General features: G+C 36.9%; 1 protein-coding gene across 1 annotated transcript in view; it reads right to left on the bottom strand.

Annotated features, from left to right (window-relative positions):
* LOC129238699 (17-beta-hydroxysteroid dehydrogenase 13) overlaps nt 1-16609 on the bottom strand; it is a 30399-nt gene extending 13790 nt beyond the window's left edge. Inside the window, exon 1 of the mRNA XM_054873818.1 lies at nt 16400-16609. Coding sequence (XP_054729793.1) covers nt 16400-16425 — 26 coding nt within the window. The 5' untranslated portion in view covers nt 16426-16609. The remainder of the gene's footprint in view (nt 1-16399) is intronic.
* Nucleotides 16610-16982: the final 373 nt, after the last annotated feature.

The raw sequence follows: 16982 nt of genomic DNA, 5'->3' as shown, positions 1-16982 counted from the left end.
CAGTAGCAGTATAAAATAGAAATTATTAGTTTTCATTGCAATTATTTCACTTGCATATTTAACGGACTTTTCAATAGGGGTGCCCTTATTTTTCGCTGCCAATAACAGTCTCTTTTTATTGCTTTTCTGTCTGACTTGCAGAGTTTCGCAAACTTTGCCGATTTGCTGTTCCCGCAATATCTCTGTGCTCAGAGCTCAGAGAAAAATGCTGAACCAAGGCTGGACTTTTCGCATAATATGAGTTTGACAGTTAAGTATAAGCTTACTTGGGCACGACAAGTGCAGGGAACTACAACTGTGGGTTTCTTTATGCACTCAAATACATGTCTGAAGTTCGTCTCAATGCTTAGTGGACATATGTTAGAGGTAATTGAAGAAAACACTCATACATATTTTAGTCGATTTTGTGTTATTCACTCAATTTGATATTTAATTTGAGAGAGATGTCACTCTCTATCGGTTTGAATAAATATAAAAACACAGCTGTTGAGTGTTGTAGACAAAAATAACAATTGTCGAATCGTTTAAAGTTAGTGAATTGCACTACTGGTAGTATTCCAGTTCGTCACTAGTATTTTTTCCTACAGGGACATGAGCGGCTTTTCTGTGCAAACGTTTATCTCTATATAAATAGTGTGCGCTTTTTCAACCTAAATATAAATCAATCAAGTGCACCTTACATGCCTACATACGGAATACATATAAATAAATGTATGCACATAGAAGGAAATATTAGATTTATTTAAAAAACAGAATTAACAATCATTTATACTACTTTTCAATTAATTTGTAATTATATATGTAATTTGTATATATGTATGTGCATGTGTTGCGCGCATTTGCAAGTACAATTGCTCTGGTCCAGCAAGCCGTAGGTAATTTTGTTACGAATTATTAGCAGAAATAAAAAACCAAGACTGAAACGAATAAAACGAGGAAAACTCCGACTTGGAAGGGGATTCCAATGTCAAACATCTAATTATTGATTAGTTATTTGATGGATAACTGGTATTAGCGCTAAAAATTGCATTGAACTTGAATTATTTCTAGATATGTTTGTATGTAACTGGAACCATTCGACCCGGTAGTCGAAGGTTGTGCGTGCTCTTCTAATTACGTGATATGAAAATGTTTATACAGTACATACAAATATATGTATGTATTTAAATAGAAGTAAAATTATTGTGAACCAGAAAATATAACAAAACCATATACAAGGTGGCGCAAAATTAATCACCCAATCGGAAGATTCTTAATTTATGGTCTCGTACGTTAATCACTTGGTAACTAAACAGCTGCAGTTTACAAACAGACAAGCAATGGAGCGGGTAAAGCTAAAAATAAATACTTCCATCACTCAAAGTATTTTTATTTTATTTAGTGGAAAAGTCATTCAAAAACAAAATTAGCTAATTAATTCTGCACCACCTTTTTTGTTTTTTTTTTTTTTTGGTGGTTGAGGTAGGGTTCAAAATGCCTTCGCACTTACAGCGACCGTCGTCTACTGCGTCGTGTGGCGTGGCCACTAAAACGATCCCTCCTCTCCTTCTGGGGAGACACCCTTCCCGGAACTGCTTTCTATATTACTTCGGGAGGGCCCAGAATGGCATCCATAAAGGACCAATTCTATTCACCCACGTCTGGGTCCACCTTATTTGTAGCCAGCTTTCATGCTATAGGCTCGTCTTCTTGTGTCTCTATCTGTGCGGCTTCACTTTGCTGCACTGTGTCGAGGTCGATCTTTTTTTTCTTTACCACGTTTCAGCTGTCCTCGCATTCGAGCATTTTGCTAATTATGTTGCTCGGTGTGATGTCGCAAACTGCTCCCTCAGAGCATTTCTTTCCGCGAGCCATCTATTACAACTAAAAAATGTGTGTTCAGCGTCATCGCTCAGCGCTTCGCAGTATATGCACTTGGAATCGGTTACCTTGCCCATGCAGTGTAGATATCGCCGGAAGTATTCGTGGCCCGATAGGAACTGAGTTAAGAAGTAGTTCACTTCCCCGAAGTTCCTTTGGACCCATTTGTCAATTGATGGAATAAGTTTCGCCGTCCATCTGCCACTCGGTTCAGTGTCCTATCAGCTTTGCCACCGCAACATGGTTTGGCATCTCCGTTGTGAGAAGCTAGTGATGACGTGTTTCTTCTTGGAGTACCACGCTTCCATTCGTTCCCGGACCATGAGGTCGACGGGTATTTGCCCGCTGATCACGAAAATTGCTGCACCTCAGACAGTGCGGACAGTGGCACCTGCGCCACCTTGTATTTATACATATAAACATACAGTATAGTACGTATTTAAATATTATATTTTTTGTGTGCATAAAATACGTATGTAAATATGTACATATGCTTGTTTCAGAATATGTTACATTCAGTGTTCTTATCGTCGCTCAGGCATGACCTGAATTCAATTATATGTGTCTACGTACATACATACGTGCGTGTATGCTGCTAATAAACTGGCTCACAGATCTTTGAAAGGTATTTAGGCCAAGCTTCTATTCAAGTTGTTTGGCGTGTGCGACATCGCATTGTCCTGCTAGTGAAGAGATCAATAATTTTATGTCACCTCTAAAAGACAGTTGGTTGTTTTGAGTCCCCCTTTCTTGGCAGAAATGAGATCGGAAGTTTGTTATTGTCTGGCGAGGGGCGAAATGTTTTATTGATTTTTAGTATCTGCAGTGTTGATCAAATCCAGTTCCTCTATACGAGTATATGTTGCGCATAAGCACACTGCTACCTATATACATACGTATGTATGCATATAATTGTGTGAGATCAATTGAAGCCGCGCGAGTGTATCGGAAAAATGGGTTGGGTACAAAATATGTATATTGCATATTTTCTATTCAAAATGTTGGCTGCTAAAATTCTGTATTACTCGTATAAGACTCTACTTGATAAAATTCTCACCTCGTCATGGTAGGGTAGCGGAGCGACATCTTCACATTTTCTGTGACATGCGCAGCTGTCACTATTTAATACGTTCGAGAAGTGTTCCCTCTATAATTAAAGTATGTTTTGGATGTCAGTCACTAGATCGCCGTCTTTGTTCTTACAGAAAAATGCCCCGGTCTTAAAACCTTCTGTAAGCCGCCGAAATTTCTAGTAGAATTTTCGGACGTTGTTCCCATTGGCCAGCATCTCAAGCTCCTCCTACTCACGTATTTCGGCCTCTCGTTTTTTCTGTCTGATAATACGTCTCTCTTTCTTTTATTTCCTTTTCCTAATATTTTGTACATGCAATTTAATCCAAACAAATTGTATCTTTTGTACAAAAATTGTTGAAGAACAGGATTTAATCTTATAATATAGAAGCAGAATGAAATACTTGTAATAGAATTGTTAATGATGACGGAACAGCGTTTAATTGTTTTTATGGATCGTATTTGCCCACGCTCTTTACAACACCATTTGGTGTTTCGCAAGCTAGCATTCTTATGACTTATACGAGTCTTTCTGATTATATAAGACTTCAATCGGATCCAGCAGATTGGTGTAGTAAGAATCGTAAGTCAGCTAAATAATAAAAAAATGCTTCTTGTTAGCATTCTTCTCCTATCCATACTTGCTATTATATTGGTGACTCTTAGTTGAATTCGTTTACTGAGGTACCTGATCTAGATGTAGTTTTATTTATTTATTTTATTTAAGTGAAACATACAATCATAGCTTATTTTTACATTGATTGACCTTAAGAATAGCTTACATATCTAAATCCTAGATTACAATAAAATTAAATCTATCTTGCTCTCAGTCAAATTCGTTGCCGCAACGGAGCTATTGTGACAGGCCTATAACTAAGAAATTCATGTCTCAAGCGCAAGTTCTCTTTTATGCATTTAATTTTTAGGGGTAGGTTTTCCGATACCAAATTTCCTTTTCATAATGCAATCATTCATTCGTGTTAGGAATAATTCTTTCACATAAAAAAATTCGAGCATGTGCAAGGTGAAGTCCAAAATAAACAAGACTGGCGTCATAAAAGCTGGCCAAAACTCAAAAAATTAAGTAATTAATTCAACATTTCTTACTCTTACTTTTGAAAATCCACCCCCTTCCACCCCTATTGGCCACCCCCTCACGTAAAATAGCGTATATTCTAGAACATAATCAAGATGCATGTAAATTTATATGTTTTCGGGGTCGCAAGGTAGCAAGTGGTAGCAGCTGAATCTTGTTTTATTCAGTAACCATTACTTTTTTGAGTAACCTTTAATAGGTTTCAAAGTATGACGGCGTTGTATTACTATACAGTTTGAAAACTCAAATTTTATAAAAAAAATTGCAAAAAATGTATCTACGTATTGCTGCAGCTAAAAATTTTGTGTCGAGGTATTAATATGTACTAAAGATTTCTCGTATTTTACTAACCTTCCGAAGATGATTTCATTTGGTTTTGTTCAATTTACTCCATTACAAAATCTTTCAAATGTGTACAACTTTCACTATTCATCGACAGTAATACGATGCTCAAACGAAGGCCACGTTGCGACTGAAAATACAGAGGATACTTAGGGTACAGGACGTTGCTATGAACGGTTTTCACTACTCAAGGCATTACTATAGCCAACCCAAAGACAAAAAAACTCTATCTAGAAACTTTTTTTAATGACTTAGTGCGTTGGAAGTTACATCCCTAGCTGACTTCCTGTGAAAGTTTGGTGACATTCGGTTCAGTGGAAGCGAAGTTATTGCGTCTAAAGTGTCAGTATGTTTGTGTCATCGGCACAAAAATGAGTTTCGAACAAAGAGTTAATATCAAATTTTGTTTTAAAATCGGTAAAACGTTCACCGGAACATTTGATTTGATGAAAAAAGTTGATGGCGATGATTGCCTATCTCGTGCCAAACTTCATGAGTGATTTACACGTTTCAGAAATGGTTGTGAGGACATAAATGACAATGAACATCCGAGCCGCCCAAATCAGTAATCACCGAAAACTCCATCGAAATTGTTCTTTAATTTATCAAAAATGAACCGAAATCATCGTTGAAATTCATACAATAGAATCGGAGTTGAATATCTCTATTCACATTTTAACTGATCATTTGCACGTTTCATTCCGGGCCAAAAATTGCTCAGAACGCTTGAAAGACCTCATTAAAGAAGAATGGACGAGCCACCACCAAAAAATCGCGTTTGGAGAAGTCAAAAATAAAGTCGATGCTCATTTGTTTTTAACGATTCCAATTGCCCGGAATAGTCCACAAGGAGTTCGTGACAACGGGCCAAAATGTCAATGCAATTTTATATCTTGGATTTTGAAGCGTTTGTTGCATCGAAATTCGCCCTGAATACCTCGAAGGAGGAGGCTGGCGCTTATTGCATGATAATGCACCATCTCATCGATCCACTCTTGTGACTGATTTTTTGACTAAAAATCGCATTTTAACCTTCAATCACTCACCGTATTCGTCTAATACCTGATACCTGACTTCATGAGAGGAAAACATTTTACGTCCGTAGAGGCCATCCAAAGGCTTGTACCGACATCCTGAAGGACATTCCGGTCAATGACCTGAAACACAAAAGCTTTTAGATCGCGTAAAACAGTGTATTGAGGCCAGAGGGGACTATTTTGAATGAATAAACGCGAATTATCAGTTATCGCTTCTACTTTAGCTCAGTCTTTTTCTTTTGGACTTCATCTTGTATTACATATTGATTATCTGGTATGATACGTCAGCGAAAAAAATTAAAGGTGCTTTGTACTCACTTGAAACTTGCATTGGGCTATAAAGCTGCATACTCAGAAAAATTCTAAAATTTCTGGGTAAACATTTGAAAGTTTTTGATGATATTTTGAATTTTGAGTTTTATGATATTTGTTTCGTTGTAATAAAAATATAAGTCATCTTTTTATAATTTTGCTTCGGAGATTAATAATGATTAAGGCAAGTATTTACATGATTTGTTCCGCCGGTTTTATTCAAATTTAATGTAGTGATTAGCCGTTGATCAAACGACTCGAATACGAATTTTTAGCACAAAATCTTCTCATTTGTAGATTTTTTAAGTTAAATCCAGATAGATCTATGAAAACATCCACTGTGAAAACGGGGGAAGACCGTACCAAAAATGAACAAATATCGAAAACGCCCCAAATTTCAATGTATATAAAGAGATTTTTTCGATTACACTGTGGTGGTGCACTAAGATTTAGCTTCACTCGTAATTAACAAGTAATATTCGGATAGGTTCTGTAATTCACATTCATGTGAGTTTCAATGAAGTTACCAGAAAATTTCTATGAAAATCACTCGGAAGTGAATTAAGTGGGTCGATTTCGTTAAACTTTTCGCAAAAAAAAAAAAATTGATTAGATATGGTTTTTGTATAAAGATAATGCAACGTTTCTCACTGATTCATTGTTCGTCACCATTTACCTATACTGTACTCTTCATAGTGCAACAAACGCAGTCTTAGGCTGATTTAGCTCAGTTAGATTTGTGGCTAATTAATGATACTTCCGCGAAACCATTTTAAGTCCGTGAAACAGATTGAACGTAAATCACTGCGAGAACTGAATACCATTTCAGAAACTGAGTTTAACAACATTTTCGGATAGTTTGAGAAAAAAAGTTATTAGAATGCGATTAATTTCAAGGAAACGGAATTGATTTGATAGATCAAATATGGAGAGGAAAATTTACGAGTAAAGTCACTCTGTTATTTGTATACAGCAGCACGTCAATCAAATGTAATTGCACATTCCAAAATGCTATTTTAAATTTACCGTAACTAAAAGTGCATACGTACATACATACACACATATGTAGTATGACCTTTGTACCCATTTTTCGTTATATCTTTCTTTGCCTCAAAGCCAATAATAGCTGCATTTAGACCAAATTCGTGTTCTTTTTATGCTGCTTCTTAGTGGCGTTTTTCAGTACTTGGTTTTAGTTTGTTATAGATTATTTTTTCTATTACCGGCGAATGAATGATGACAAATATGGCCTTGGTTTGTATACGCCAAATTAAAAAAAAGCGTACGTGAAAGTAGTCGATACACCATTGTATAAGTTAACCCAAACCAAGTTAACGAACTCTTTGCTTCTTATATTCTTTTTAATAAGATTGCTTACTCAATTTCCATATTGATTTCTGCAATAATGCAAGTATTATAAAGTTGCTTATTTAAGTTCCTAGAATTAAGTCACTCCACAATTTTTATTAATATAAATTAAGTAGTTTACTTGTTTAAGCGGCTTTTTGGTTTTGGAAGTTAGTGAATAAAGTGCGGTCAGTTGGACCGGTAATAAAAAAATTTATTTTTTTAAAACTTATATTTTACAAGTTCTTAACTTATATAAGTACATAAATGCGTAAATATAAAATCACTGAAGCACACGCATATACAGGGTTGGCCATATTAAACTGACCCATTGAGTAACCCTATAACTTTTTACTGTAATTTGAAATCTAAGGTTTACGTCAACAAGCCAAAGACACTAGGCGCACTTAAGGCCAATATCCGACGGGAAATAGCCGCCATATCGGCCGAGACGCTGGCCAAAACTATGGAAAACGCCGAAAAACGGGCACATTACGCTATACGAGCTAAGGGCGGCCACTTGCGCGATATCATATTCAAAAAGTGATGTAAACGAATCTCCTTGAACTAAATTAAATGTTTTTCACAATGAAACACAAAAAAATGTTTCTTTTTCCATATTTTTTTAATAATCACATGGGTCAGTTTAAGATGGCCAACCCTGTACATACTTATAAGTGGTAAACACAAGAAAATCTGCAGTAGTGAAACAAAGTTTTAGACCTGAACTCATGTTTTTCCTACATTGTAAACTACTCTGGGAGTGATTGAGTTTGCAGTAATGGCAAGCTGTGAAAGTAATAGTTTAACTAAAAATTATAAAAAAATGTAGGTGACCCTTTAAGATTTAGGAAAATATGAAAGAGACAGCATATAATTAGCCGAGTGGGCTTGAGCGTGACTACCATTAATACCATTAAGGGGTTACATACGTCCAGAATTTTCAAAAAATCAATTTTTTGTTTTTCGATATTTAAAATCAGCCAATTTATCTATCTCCTTTAAACTGCCGAAGACTGCTAGTATTTTTCAAGCAGAAATCTTTGCGGTCCTGCAGGCATGCAGAATGCTTAGGGAACGTGGCAGCGAGGAAGATATTAACATTTTTCCGATAGTCAAGCCACGATCAAGGCTCTGACGACGCCATGGTGCAGAACGAAATTAGTAAACTCCTGTAAGGAGGAGATCAAATCTCTTGGGTGTGCAGGTACCATTTCTCTGATCTGGGTTCCAAGACATAGGAAGATAGAGGGAAATGCAATTGCTGATGAGCTTGCCTGGAAGGGGACGAATTGGCCTCAGAGACCTCCTACGCGGTCATCGGCATCCCCCTGACAGTTGTCAAAGGGGTACTGCACAAATTATTTCTTAGAAAAGCGCAGAAAAGATAGAGCTCCATTCCTGCATGTGCAATTTCGAGAACTCTGTGGCCCCAGTACAATACATGGATGACTCAGAAAGTCTTGCGGACTCCATTCTATTAAATTTCCAAACTCGTAGCTGTATTTACCGGTTACTGGACGATCGGTATACACGCAGAAACGCTAGATTTACCATTTAACTCCCATTGCAGAAGCTGTGAGGACCTTTCAGAGAAGGAGACTGTTGAGTACTTTATCTGTAAATGCCCGGGTTTGGCGGCTAGACGATTAAGATCACTGAGCGCTCCTTTCTTTGACAGCCTCGGACAGTGCGCCAGCCTACATCCCATCAATCTCCTCCATTATATCAACAGCTTTGGCTGGCTGTAGATATCTGCCTGTTGCTGGTCTCATAATGGTATCGAAACGGCGCTTCAGTGCTACTTGAGAAGTGCCAGACTGGCACTTCAACCATTTCACCTGCCGACCTATCTTAAGAATATACTGTGATTTTTTCATGCGGAAATTTCCAATATTATAGCTTCTACAGCCTATTAACTAGGTAGAGAGCGGTTCGCGCGCTCCTATACCTCAGGTTTTTTGTGTTTTTTGAACTGGTAATCACTGCAACTTAAAACCGTTTGGTAGATTTCCATAAACTTTATACTGCTTTTGAAAAACAATCTTTTTTAACAATTAATTGTCGGTTTTTTTTCTCGAAAATCTGAAAAATATTTCCTGAGGCCACCTTATTGTTAATTTTGAAAAAAAACTTCGATCAGGCTCAAGATTGTCTATTAATAAAACTAATTTCTCTTGTCCGATTGATTTTAGATGAATCTCCAAGGACTTGTGATGATCACCGCAAGGGAGTTCTGGCGAAATGTAAAATAAAGCAAATTTTTGTAAAATAAAGCAAATGACTAGTAAAAAAAGTTGTTGAAAATCATATTGTATTTTTTTCGGGTCTCTGACTAAACCTAACCCCTTAAGTTGATCGAGCATAGAGATAGCGAGCGGGGAAATGGCGAACAAAAGAAGCCTATGGATTATCGGATTATGTACTACAATTTAAAAAATTAGCTCTAATCTAAATCTAGTCACAGTTGAGAGAATACAGAAGTTGTGCACTTCGCGGTCCGCTACTTCCCGCTCAGGGAATTTAAAGAAATCAGCTGTATAGCTGACTTAGTTTCATACTTTTGTTTATGTTTTTTGTTAATATTTTTTTTTATTCTCTACTACTTTCTATTTTCTTTCATATTATTTGTTTACACTTAATGTATGTTTACAAAAGCCAATATTTTCATACTCTCTTCTTAGTTTTCTCCCTCTCTCAATCAACTCAATCTGCAATTACCTCAAAGTAAAGTTACGATGATTTTTGGACTTCAATCTTGCCTGTTATCTTGCATTCTATCGTTGTTACGGTGCGGGTTGTTTTTTTTCGCCCATACACACCCGTACGCACACACGCACATATGTACACTCTTATGCATGATTTGCAGTTAACGACTGAAATTTCATTGATAAGATAGGCTATAAACAAACATATGTATGCACCAGCAATTGTTATCAATACTGCCCAGTATCGCGTATTATCAGTACATAAACAGAAAAGAAAAGTATTGCCTCCATAAACATATTCGTGTATGTATGCGTGTATACGTTTAAAGAAATAGTTGAGGACTTGTTCCAGTTGGTGGTGGAAAAAAACCGAATAAATAAAATAAAAATAATACATAGGCTGATAAGCCCCAGGCCTAACACTTAGATGGGCCAATTTATTTTCATTTACCTCTGTTGCAGTTAGTACTAACCTCAATTCAGGCTGTACTATGTCGGTAGACATAATAGCCTGATACTACCTAACATGGGTCCCGGGACACGTGGGTATCGCGGGTAACGAGATCTCTGACTCTTTACCCAGAATGGGCGCTGAGGTCCACTTCCTTGGCCGGAATCCGTTCTGCCACTCCCTTCTGCAACCATCAAAGCCACGGCTAGCAAACGGGTTACTCTAACCCACAAGCGATCTTGACAAGCTGAGAACAGCTGCAGATGGACAAAACTAATGTTATCTGTCATGTCCTACTGACTGTCGCAGTTCCTCTTGTCACTGAGCAGAGGGAACTGTAGGCGGCTGGTTCGATTGATGATAGGCCACTTTCTATGTGCAAAGCACATGGAAAAGGGGGCATCTCAGACAGTGCACCTTGCTCAGTATGTGGAGAGGAGAATGAGACGGCGAACCACTTTCTGTGCGTCTGCCCCGCCTTCACTCGAATCAGGCTTGAGGTCTTTGGCCCTGATGTGTTAAAAAGCGACCATCTTGACTCCTTAGCATCGCATGATCTACTCAGATATCTTCGGAGGGAGGTCGAGTAGATTTAAAGAAAATTAAAAAGGGAACCCGAGTGCAGTACAATGGACTTAATTGTGTCTGAGTGCTGTAATTGCTAGTCTGTCCCGACAAAAAAATAAATAAAAAAAAAAAAATATTAAAAAAAAACGAACCTTAAAAAGACAGCTGTAAAAATTTCGTGATATTCTATTCTTAGTTCGTGAGTTATTGCGCTAAGAGAGACGCTACTTTTGTTATTTTCAAAACAATGGATCAAAAAGAATTTCGTGTTTACACTGCTTTGTGATGGAAAAAATACCGTTCAAGCGAAGCAATGGCTTAAAAAGTATTATGGGGACTTCGCTCCATCTGAAGCAACAATAGAACGATGGTTTGCTGACTTCAAACGTGGTCGTAGAGACACCGATGATGCGATGATGCACAACGCAGTGGACGTCAAAATGAGACGGTAACACTCAAAAAAATCCACAAAATCGTTTTGAATGATCGAAAAATGAAATTACTTGACTTAGCTGACGTCGTAAAGATATCAAAAGAACGTCTTGGCTTTATATTGCATGGGCATTTGACTATCAGAAAGCTCTGCTCAAACGGTGTACGGCGTTTGCTCACTGTTTTGTTTCATCAAGACAACGCACCGTGTCACAAGTCAATCAAAACAATGGCAGAACTACATGAATTGAACTTCGAATTGCTCCCACATCCACCGTATTCGCTAGATTTGGTTCCGACTGCAACTACTGGTCGTTCGCAGACCTACGAAAAATTTCGCTCTAATGAAGAAATTATCGCTGAAACTGAAGCCTATTTTGAGGCACAAGATAAATCGTTCCACAAAAGTGGTATAGAAATGTTAGAGCGGCGCTGGAATGATTACGCTGTTCTTGATGGAAATTACGTTGATGAATAAAGCTAATTTTGAACAAACAAGAAACGTGTTTTCTTTGTTAGGCCCGTGACTTTTCAGCCCATGTGTCACTTGTTTAAATCACTTGACATCTGATTATTTCACCTGGGGTGGGGCTGAACTTTACATTCATAAAAAGTACCAAGCGAACAAAGTACAAAGCGAACAAAATTGCTGAAATAAAATGAAATGTATGAGTCAAAAAAATTTAGTTAGGTCATTTATAGTAGACTATGACATAGAAACAGGTATTTATCGTTTGTTTGATGAAACTTAAGTTGTCCTGGAATGATGACTGCAAGGCAGGTGGTGAAGTAAATTTGGCTAAGTTGATTCCTTTCGTCAGTCTGAGCAATTTCTATTCTGTATGTAGATATGTATGTTTGTATGCGTGTATGTGTGTATGTGCATTCATACATTGCAAAAATTCAAATTAAAAACGTTTTTATTCAAAATTATAAATGTAGTAATTACCCCCTCTTAATTCCTAGGAATTTTTATAAAAGTACTCCCTTAAATAAGCTCAGAACTATTGACCTCTGATCTTACGCCTATTGGCGAGTTTAATTATTTGTTTTGATATTTTAAGTGCATATTTGCTCAAAGATAAGAAATGAATTAACAACTTGCACACACATTTATTACTTTGTTTGGTTAGTTTGAGTATTTTCAATCAATCAATGAACCGATGTGAGTTATTTTTTTGTATCTGGAAAGCATAGATTGCACTTGTTTGAGAAATTGTATACTAGTATACGAATAATAAAATAATATTTTCGTTTAAATTAGTTAAATATTAAAGATTTATTCAAATAATGGGTGTGCCATTAAGGCTGACTATTGAATTTGGCGCTATTTTTCATGAGTCAATCGTACATCGATACTGTTTAACAGCTGTAATGCGTGAACATTGAAGCATAACAATTGGGAGAATTTCAGGATGATAGATTTACCACATTTGCTCTTTAATTATGGTGAAAAACACGATGGCGCCTTTCGTGGTCCCGTTACTTTGCTCTCAGCGAATTTGACAACTAGTTACGTGATTTTAGCTCCCGTATGGCCAGATTACCATTTTCGTAACTTGATTTGGCATTTTTTTTTTTATTTAGTCTCGGAGTTTTAGTTCTTTCTTCGTGACATTTTTCTAGCTGTTCTAATTAAAATGTAATGTTTATAATTTTGTAAAATAAACAATACATTTTTTAATAATCATTTAAATAATTCACCCAGTTTTATTTAGCTTTACTTTTTTTTAACATCTGGTGGCATTGCCCGCGATTGCAGGTGTTGTTGGTGTTCTTCTGCTTTCAGCAGTCAAATCTCTCTCTCGCTACTGCAGTGTTGCCTAGCTTTGGTTATAAAAACGCACTAAAATGCCCATTCAAAGAAAATAGCCCAACAAATTTTTATTGAATCACTTAAAGAACTTTGTATGCGTGACAAATTGTCTTTTTTAAATAAGTGCGTTATGCTTATGTACAATTTAATTTATGAGTTTTTTTTTTGTTAAGCGAGACTCTTTTGTTAAGGAAACAACTTGTTTACTATATTTGAAATTATGTAACTAGATAAGGTACTCTTTTTGTAAAAATGTCAGTATGGTTTCTTTAGTATTTTCTGGTATTTTGTTGCTTATTTTTACAATGAATACAACTCTTAATGTCCTATGTCTCACTAAGGATTGATGACCGGAAGAAACGATTACACCTCTATGGTTTTAATTCGCATTCAATAAATTCAAAGGCTTTTTAAAATGTGTAAAAAGTTGAAGAGTTGAGAGAAAAAGATTTAATATTCTTGCATAACCTTAAATGGAGCCAAAAATTAAATTTGCACTTTCAAATTATCAAATTTTACTATATAAGAGTAAAAAAATTTTCATTAGCACTAAAATCTTCTCAGAGTGACCTTTAAACCGCTTTAAATTAAAAAAAAGAAACAAACACGAAACTTAAAAATTTTTGGTTGGCAATACTGCACAACTCGGCAAACGTGATGTCACGCACTCTTGATGGGCGCAATCTCTTTCTATCATTCTTGGGTGAAAAAGAAATTCTGAGAGGAACTTCGGCTGCCACGTTACTTGGGGATTCGGTAGCCGATTTCTGCACGATCATTTTACACATATTCACACACTCATCCAAACAGTCGTTGTACATACGGCATCGAAGTGTCATTTGTTGACTTTTCTCGTATATCACCAACACAATCTAAGTCTTTTTGTAAACACATCCCGAGTGACGTCATCCCGTAAGGTGATTCTGTCGAATTCACTCAGAGACGAATAACGGTCTGCTAAGAGCACACCTCTAAAAACTTTTCCCCATGGGAGAATTCATTAAGAAAGTGGTGAGTTTTGAGGACATGGTTTGAATATTTTGTGAAGCATACGATTTGAATGTGAGAGTAGAATAAGAATTTAAAATAGCAAACGAACTAAAACCCGCCACTGCACATTTTATCAAAAATCTGTTCAATACATACAAATACACTTATATATAGATATATTTATAATAAAAACATGAACAATTTTAATTTTTTTACCTTAAAAAATATTCTAAAAAATGCTAAAATCCAAATTATAAAATTAGAATTGTACCGCCTAATCGAGCTTGGTTTTTCTTTCTACTGCAATATTTAACTGACGCCTGTTAGAAGCCTCAAGTGAAGCGAAATTCTTTTTCACTTATACCCACTACAATAAAAGGAAAAAACAATTTTTTTTTTTAAATAGTACAATTTTATCTATAGAAATAGCAACATTCTTACGATTTTTCTTATAAAACCAAAACTAGTGTGCGGATTTTCAAGTTCTGTTGCTCAAATTGTGGAATAACATCAAGACGCACGCCACAAATAAGAGGAGGAGCTCGGCCAAATACCCAAATTATATATGTATATATATATATATATACATAAATTGCTCAAACTAAAGGGTAGTCCCATAAGCAACATTTCAATATTCTGTAATAACTGTCACGGAGGTTTATATCTACCCCGGCAGCCAAGCGGCAATCATAGTCATGGGCTCGATGATAGTGGACTCGAAACTGGTTGGGGATGCCTGACTTCCCTTTCTAGCGCATTCGCATTCTTAGAGATAAGGGTCATCTGGGTAGCTGATCATAGCGACAGTGCAGGAAACTGCGAGATGGATGAGCTGGGCAGACAGGGACCCTGTGAGGTAGTTTCGCCACGAAATGAAAGGATTGGGATCTCGTTGACTATCTGCGGTCTGCTGCTGGTTAGATGGGCTTCTCGTCAACTCAGCGAGCGCTGGGCAAGTACACAAACTTGTAAGGTGGTAAACTCTTTCTGACCCCGAGTGGATCGGAGGCGCTCGAGGGATCAAAACCTGAGCTCTCAAATTTAGTAAATAGGTGCCTTTACAAAACATTGTATTATTTGCGTCACTTGTAAGGATGATTAAGTGGAATCATCTCAGCACCTTATCCTAAGCTGCGCTACTTTTGTGTGGTTAAGATTGAAGTATCTTGGTTCTCATCTCTTTGCTACGCCTGCTGATATAGCAGATCTAGATATTAAAAACCTACAGCAGTACGTCCTAACCACCTGTCCTAACATAAATTAAATCATATTATAAATTTCAGACTTCCCAACCTGATCTTAACTAACCTAGGTCATGAACTACATTACCTATCAAGTTTTAAAGTAGTTAAATAGTTGCTGAGCCAAACATTAGCTAAATTTTTTTAACCCTTCGTTGGACCCCGTTTTTAAAACCTTCGGTTGAGCACGCGGCTGTAGCTTTTTATCGTCCTATTCGAGGATCCATTTTAAAAGGTTGTATCCACAAATCGATAGAAAATTAATTTTTAGGAAGTTATATGCAAGCTCAAGTCATTAGCAATACTAGAAAGATATTAAATGCACGTCCAATACCGAAAAATTCTGGCCAGAAAAGTCTGGGCAGACCCGGGTATCCAACGGAGGGTTAATAGCGCTCGCCTCGATTCGAGTTTGAACTTTTGTAGGAAGCTTTCTAATAAGCTTTCGGCCGCCGTAGCGGAGTGGGTTGGTGCGTGACTACCACTCGGAATCCAGAGAGAATGTAGGTTGGAATCTCGGGGAAAGACCAAAATAAACAAAAAACAAATTTTCTAATAGCAGTCTCCCCTCGGCAGGCAATGGCAAATCTCCGAGTGTATTTCTGCCATGAAATAGCTTCTCATTAAAAATATTTGTCGTTTGGAGTCCACTTGAAACTGTAAGTCCATGCATTTGTGAAACCACATCAAGACGCACACCACAAAAAAACTGTACGCGCCAATATATACAATATATACATATGTATATACATATATATGTTCTAATAACAAAAATTTAGGACTTACAAATTTTTCTCTCTTTTTAGTTTAATTATTAAAGGAAAATTATCAATAATTCTCAAAGAAAAGTCTAAAAAACATACAATTAAAAATCAATATCAATTATAATTTTTTATTTACTAATAAACCCCACTTTCAAAAGCCACATTTTTTGCTCTAATTAATATTTACACATATGTACATATGTATATGTAGGCAGGTATATTTGCCTAAACAAAAGCGTTTAATTGTTCGCACCTGTTAGATTTTCCACCAGCCAGCTAAGCAAAGGCAACACTCATACGCCTTGGAAGTCTTACCACACACCAACCGAGTACATACAAATAAGTACATAGCCACACTCACTCACCTCGCAGTATTAGTTTGTTCAACCATTTTTAGATTTTATTTAGAAATTGTATTTCTCGAACGCGCCCAAACAACACAGACGTATCGGATATTACAGTGCGTGTCCTTTTTGTACTTCCTTAAGGACAGCAAACGCTGATGCTCTATGCGGCTAAATATAGTTAAGAGCTACAATAAACCGTAACAGACCGATTCAGAATTCAAACTGAAAATCTAAAAATTGCGCGCACACCGCTTACTCACACTAAATTAAGGCGAACCAGCGTCAAGCGCCAAGCGGCTTAATACTAATACGCCGGCAATTGACCGCAAAGCAACATACACACATACACACACACAGTCGTACTGCGTTGCTGGCGTTAACAGCACCCTTCTCTGTGGCGACAGTAACGTTCTACAACAACAACAACATCTAATACAAAACTGGCTAGAATACCGAATTCCGACTCTCGGTACATTGACGTCGTGTACGAATGTGTGTGCGTCTCATTGCCAGCCGGCGTACATGCATTTGTTAGTAGTTGTTAGTTGTTGAGTGCTGCAGCAGATGTAGCGAAGCAGTGCTGTCGGCGTGATCCGAACGT

Source organism: Anastrepha obliqua, chromosome 2 (genome assembly GCF_027943255.1).
Source record: "Anastrepha obliqua isolate idAnaObli1 chromosome 2, idAnaObli1_1.0, whole genome shotgun sequence".
Taxonomy (NCBI): Eukaryota; Metazoa; Arthropoda; class Insecta; order Diptera; family Tephritidae; genus Anastrepha; species Anastrepha obliqua.
Note: the sequence above shows the minus strand (reverse complement) of the source record. Positions and strands in the feature narration are given on the sequence as shown.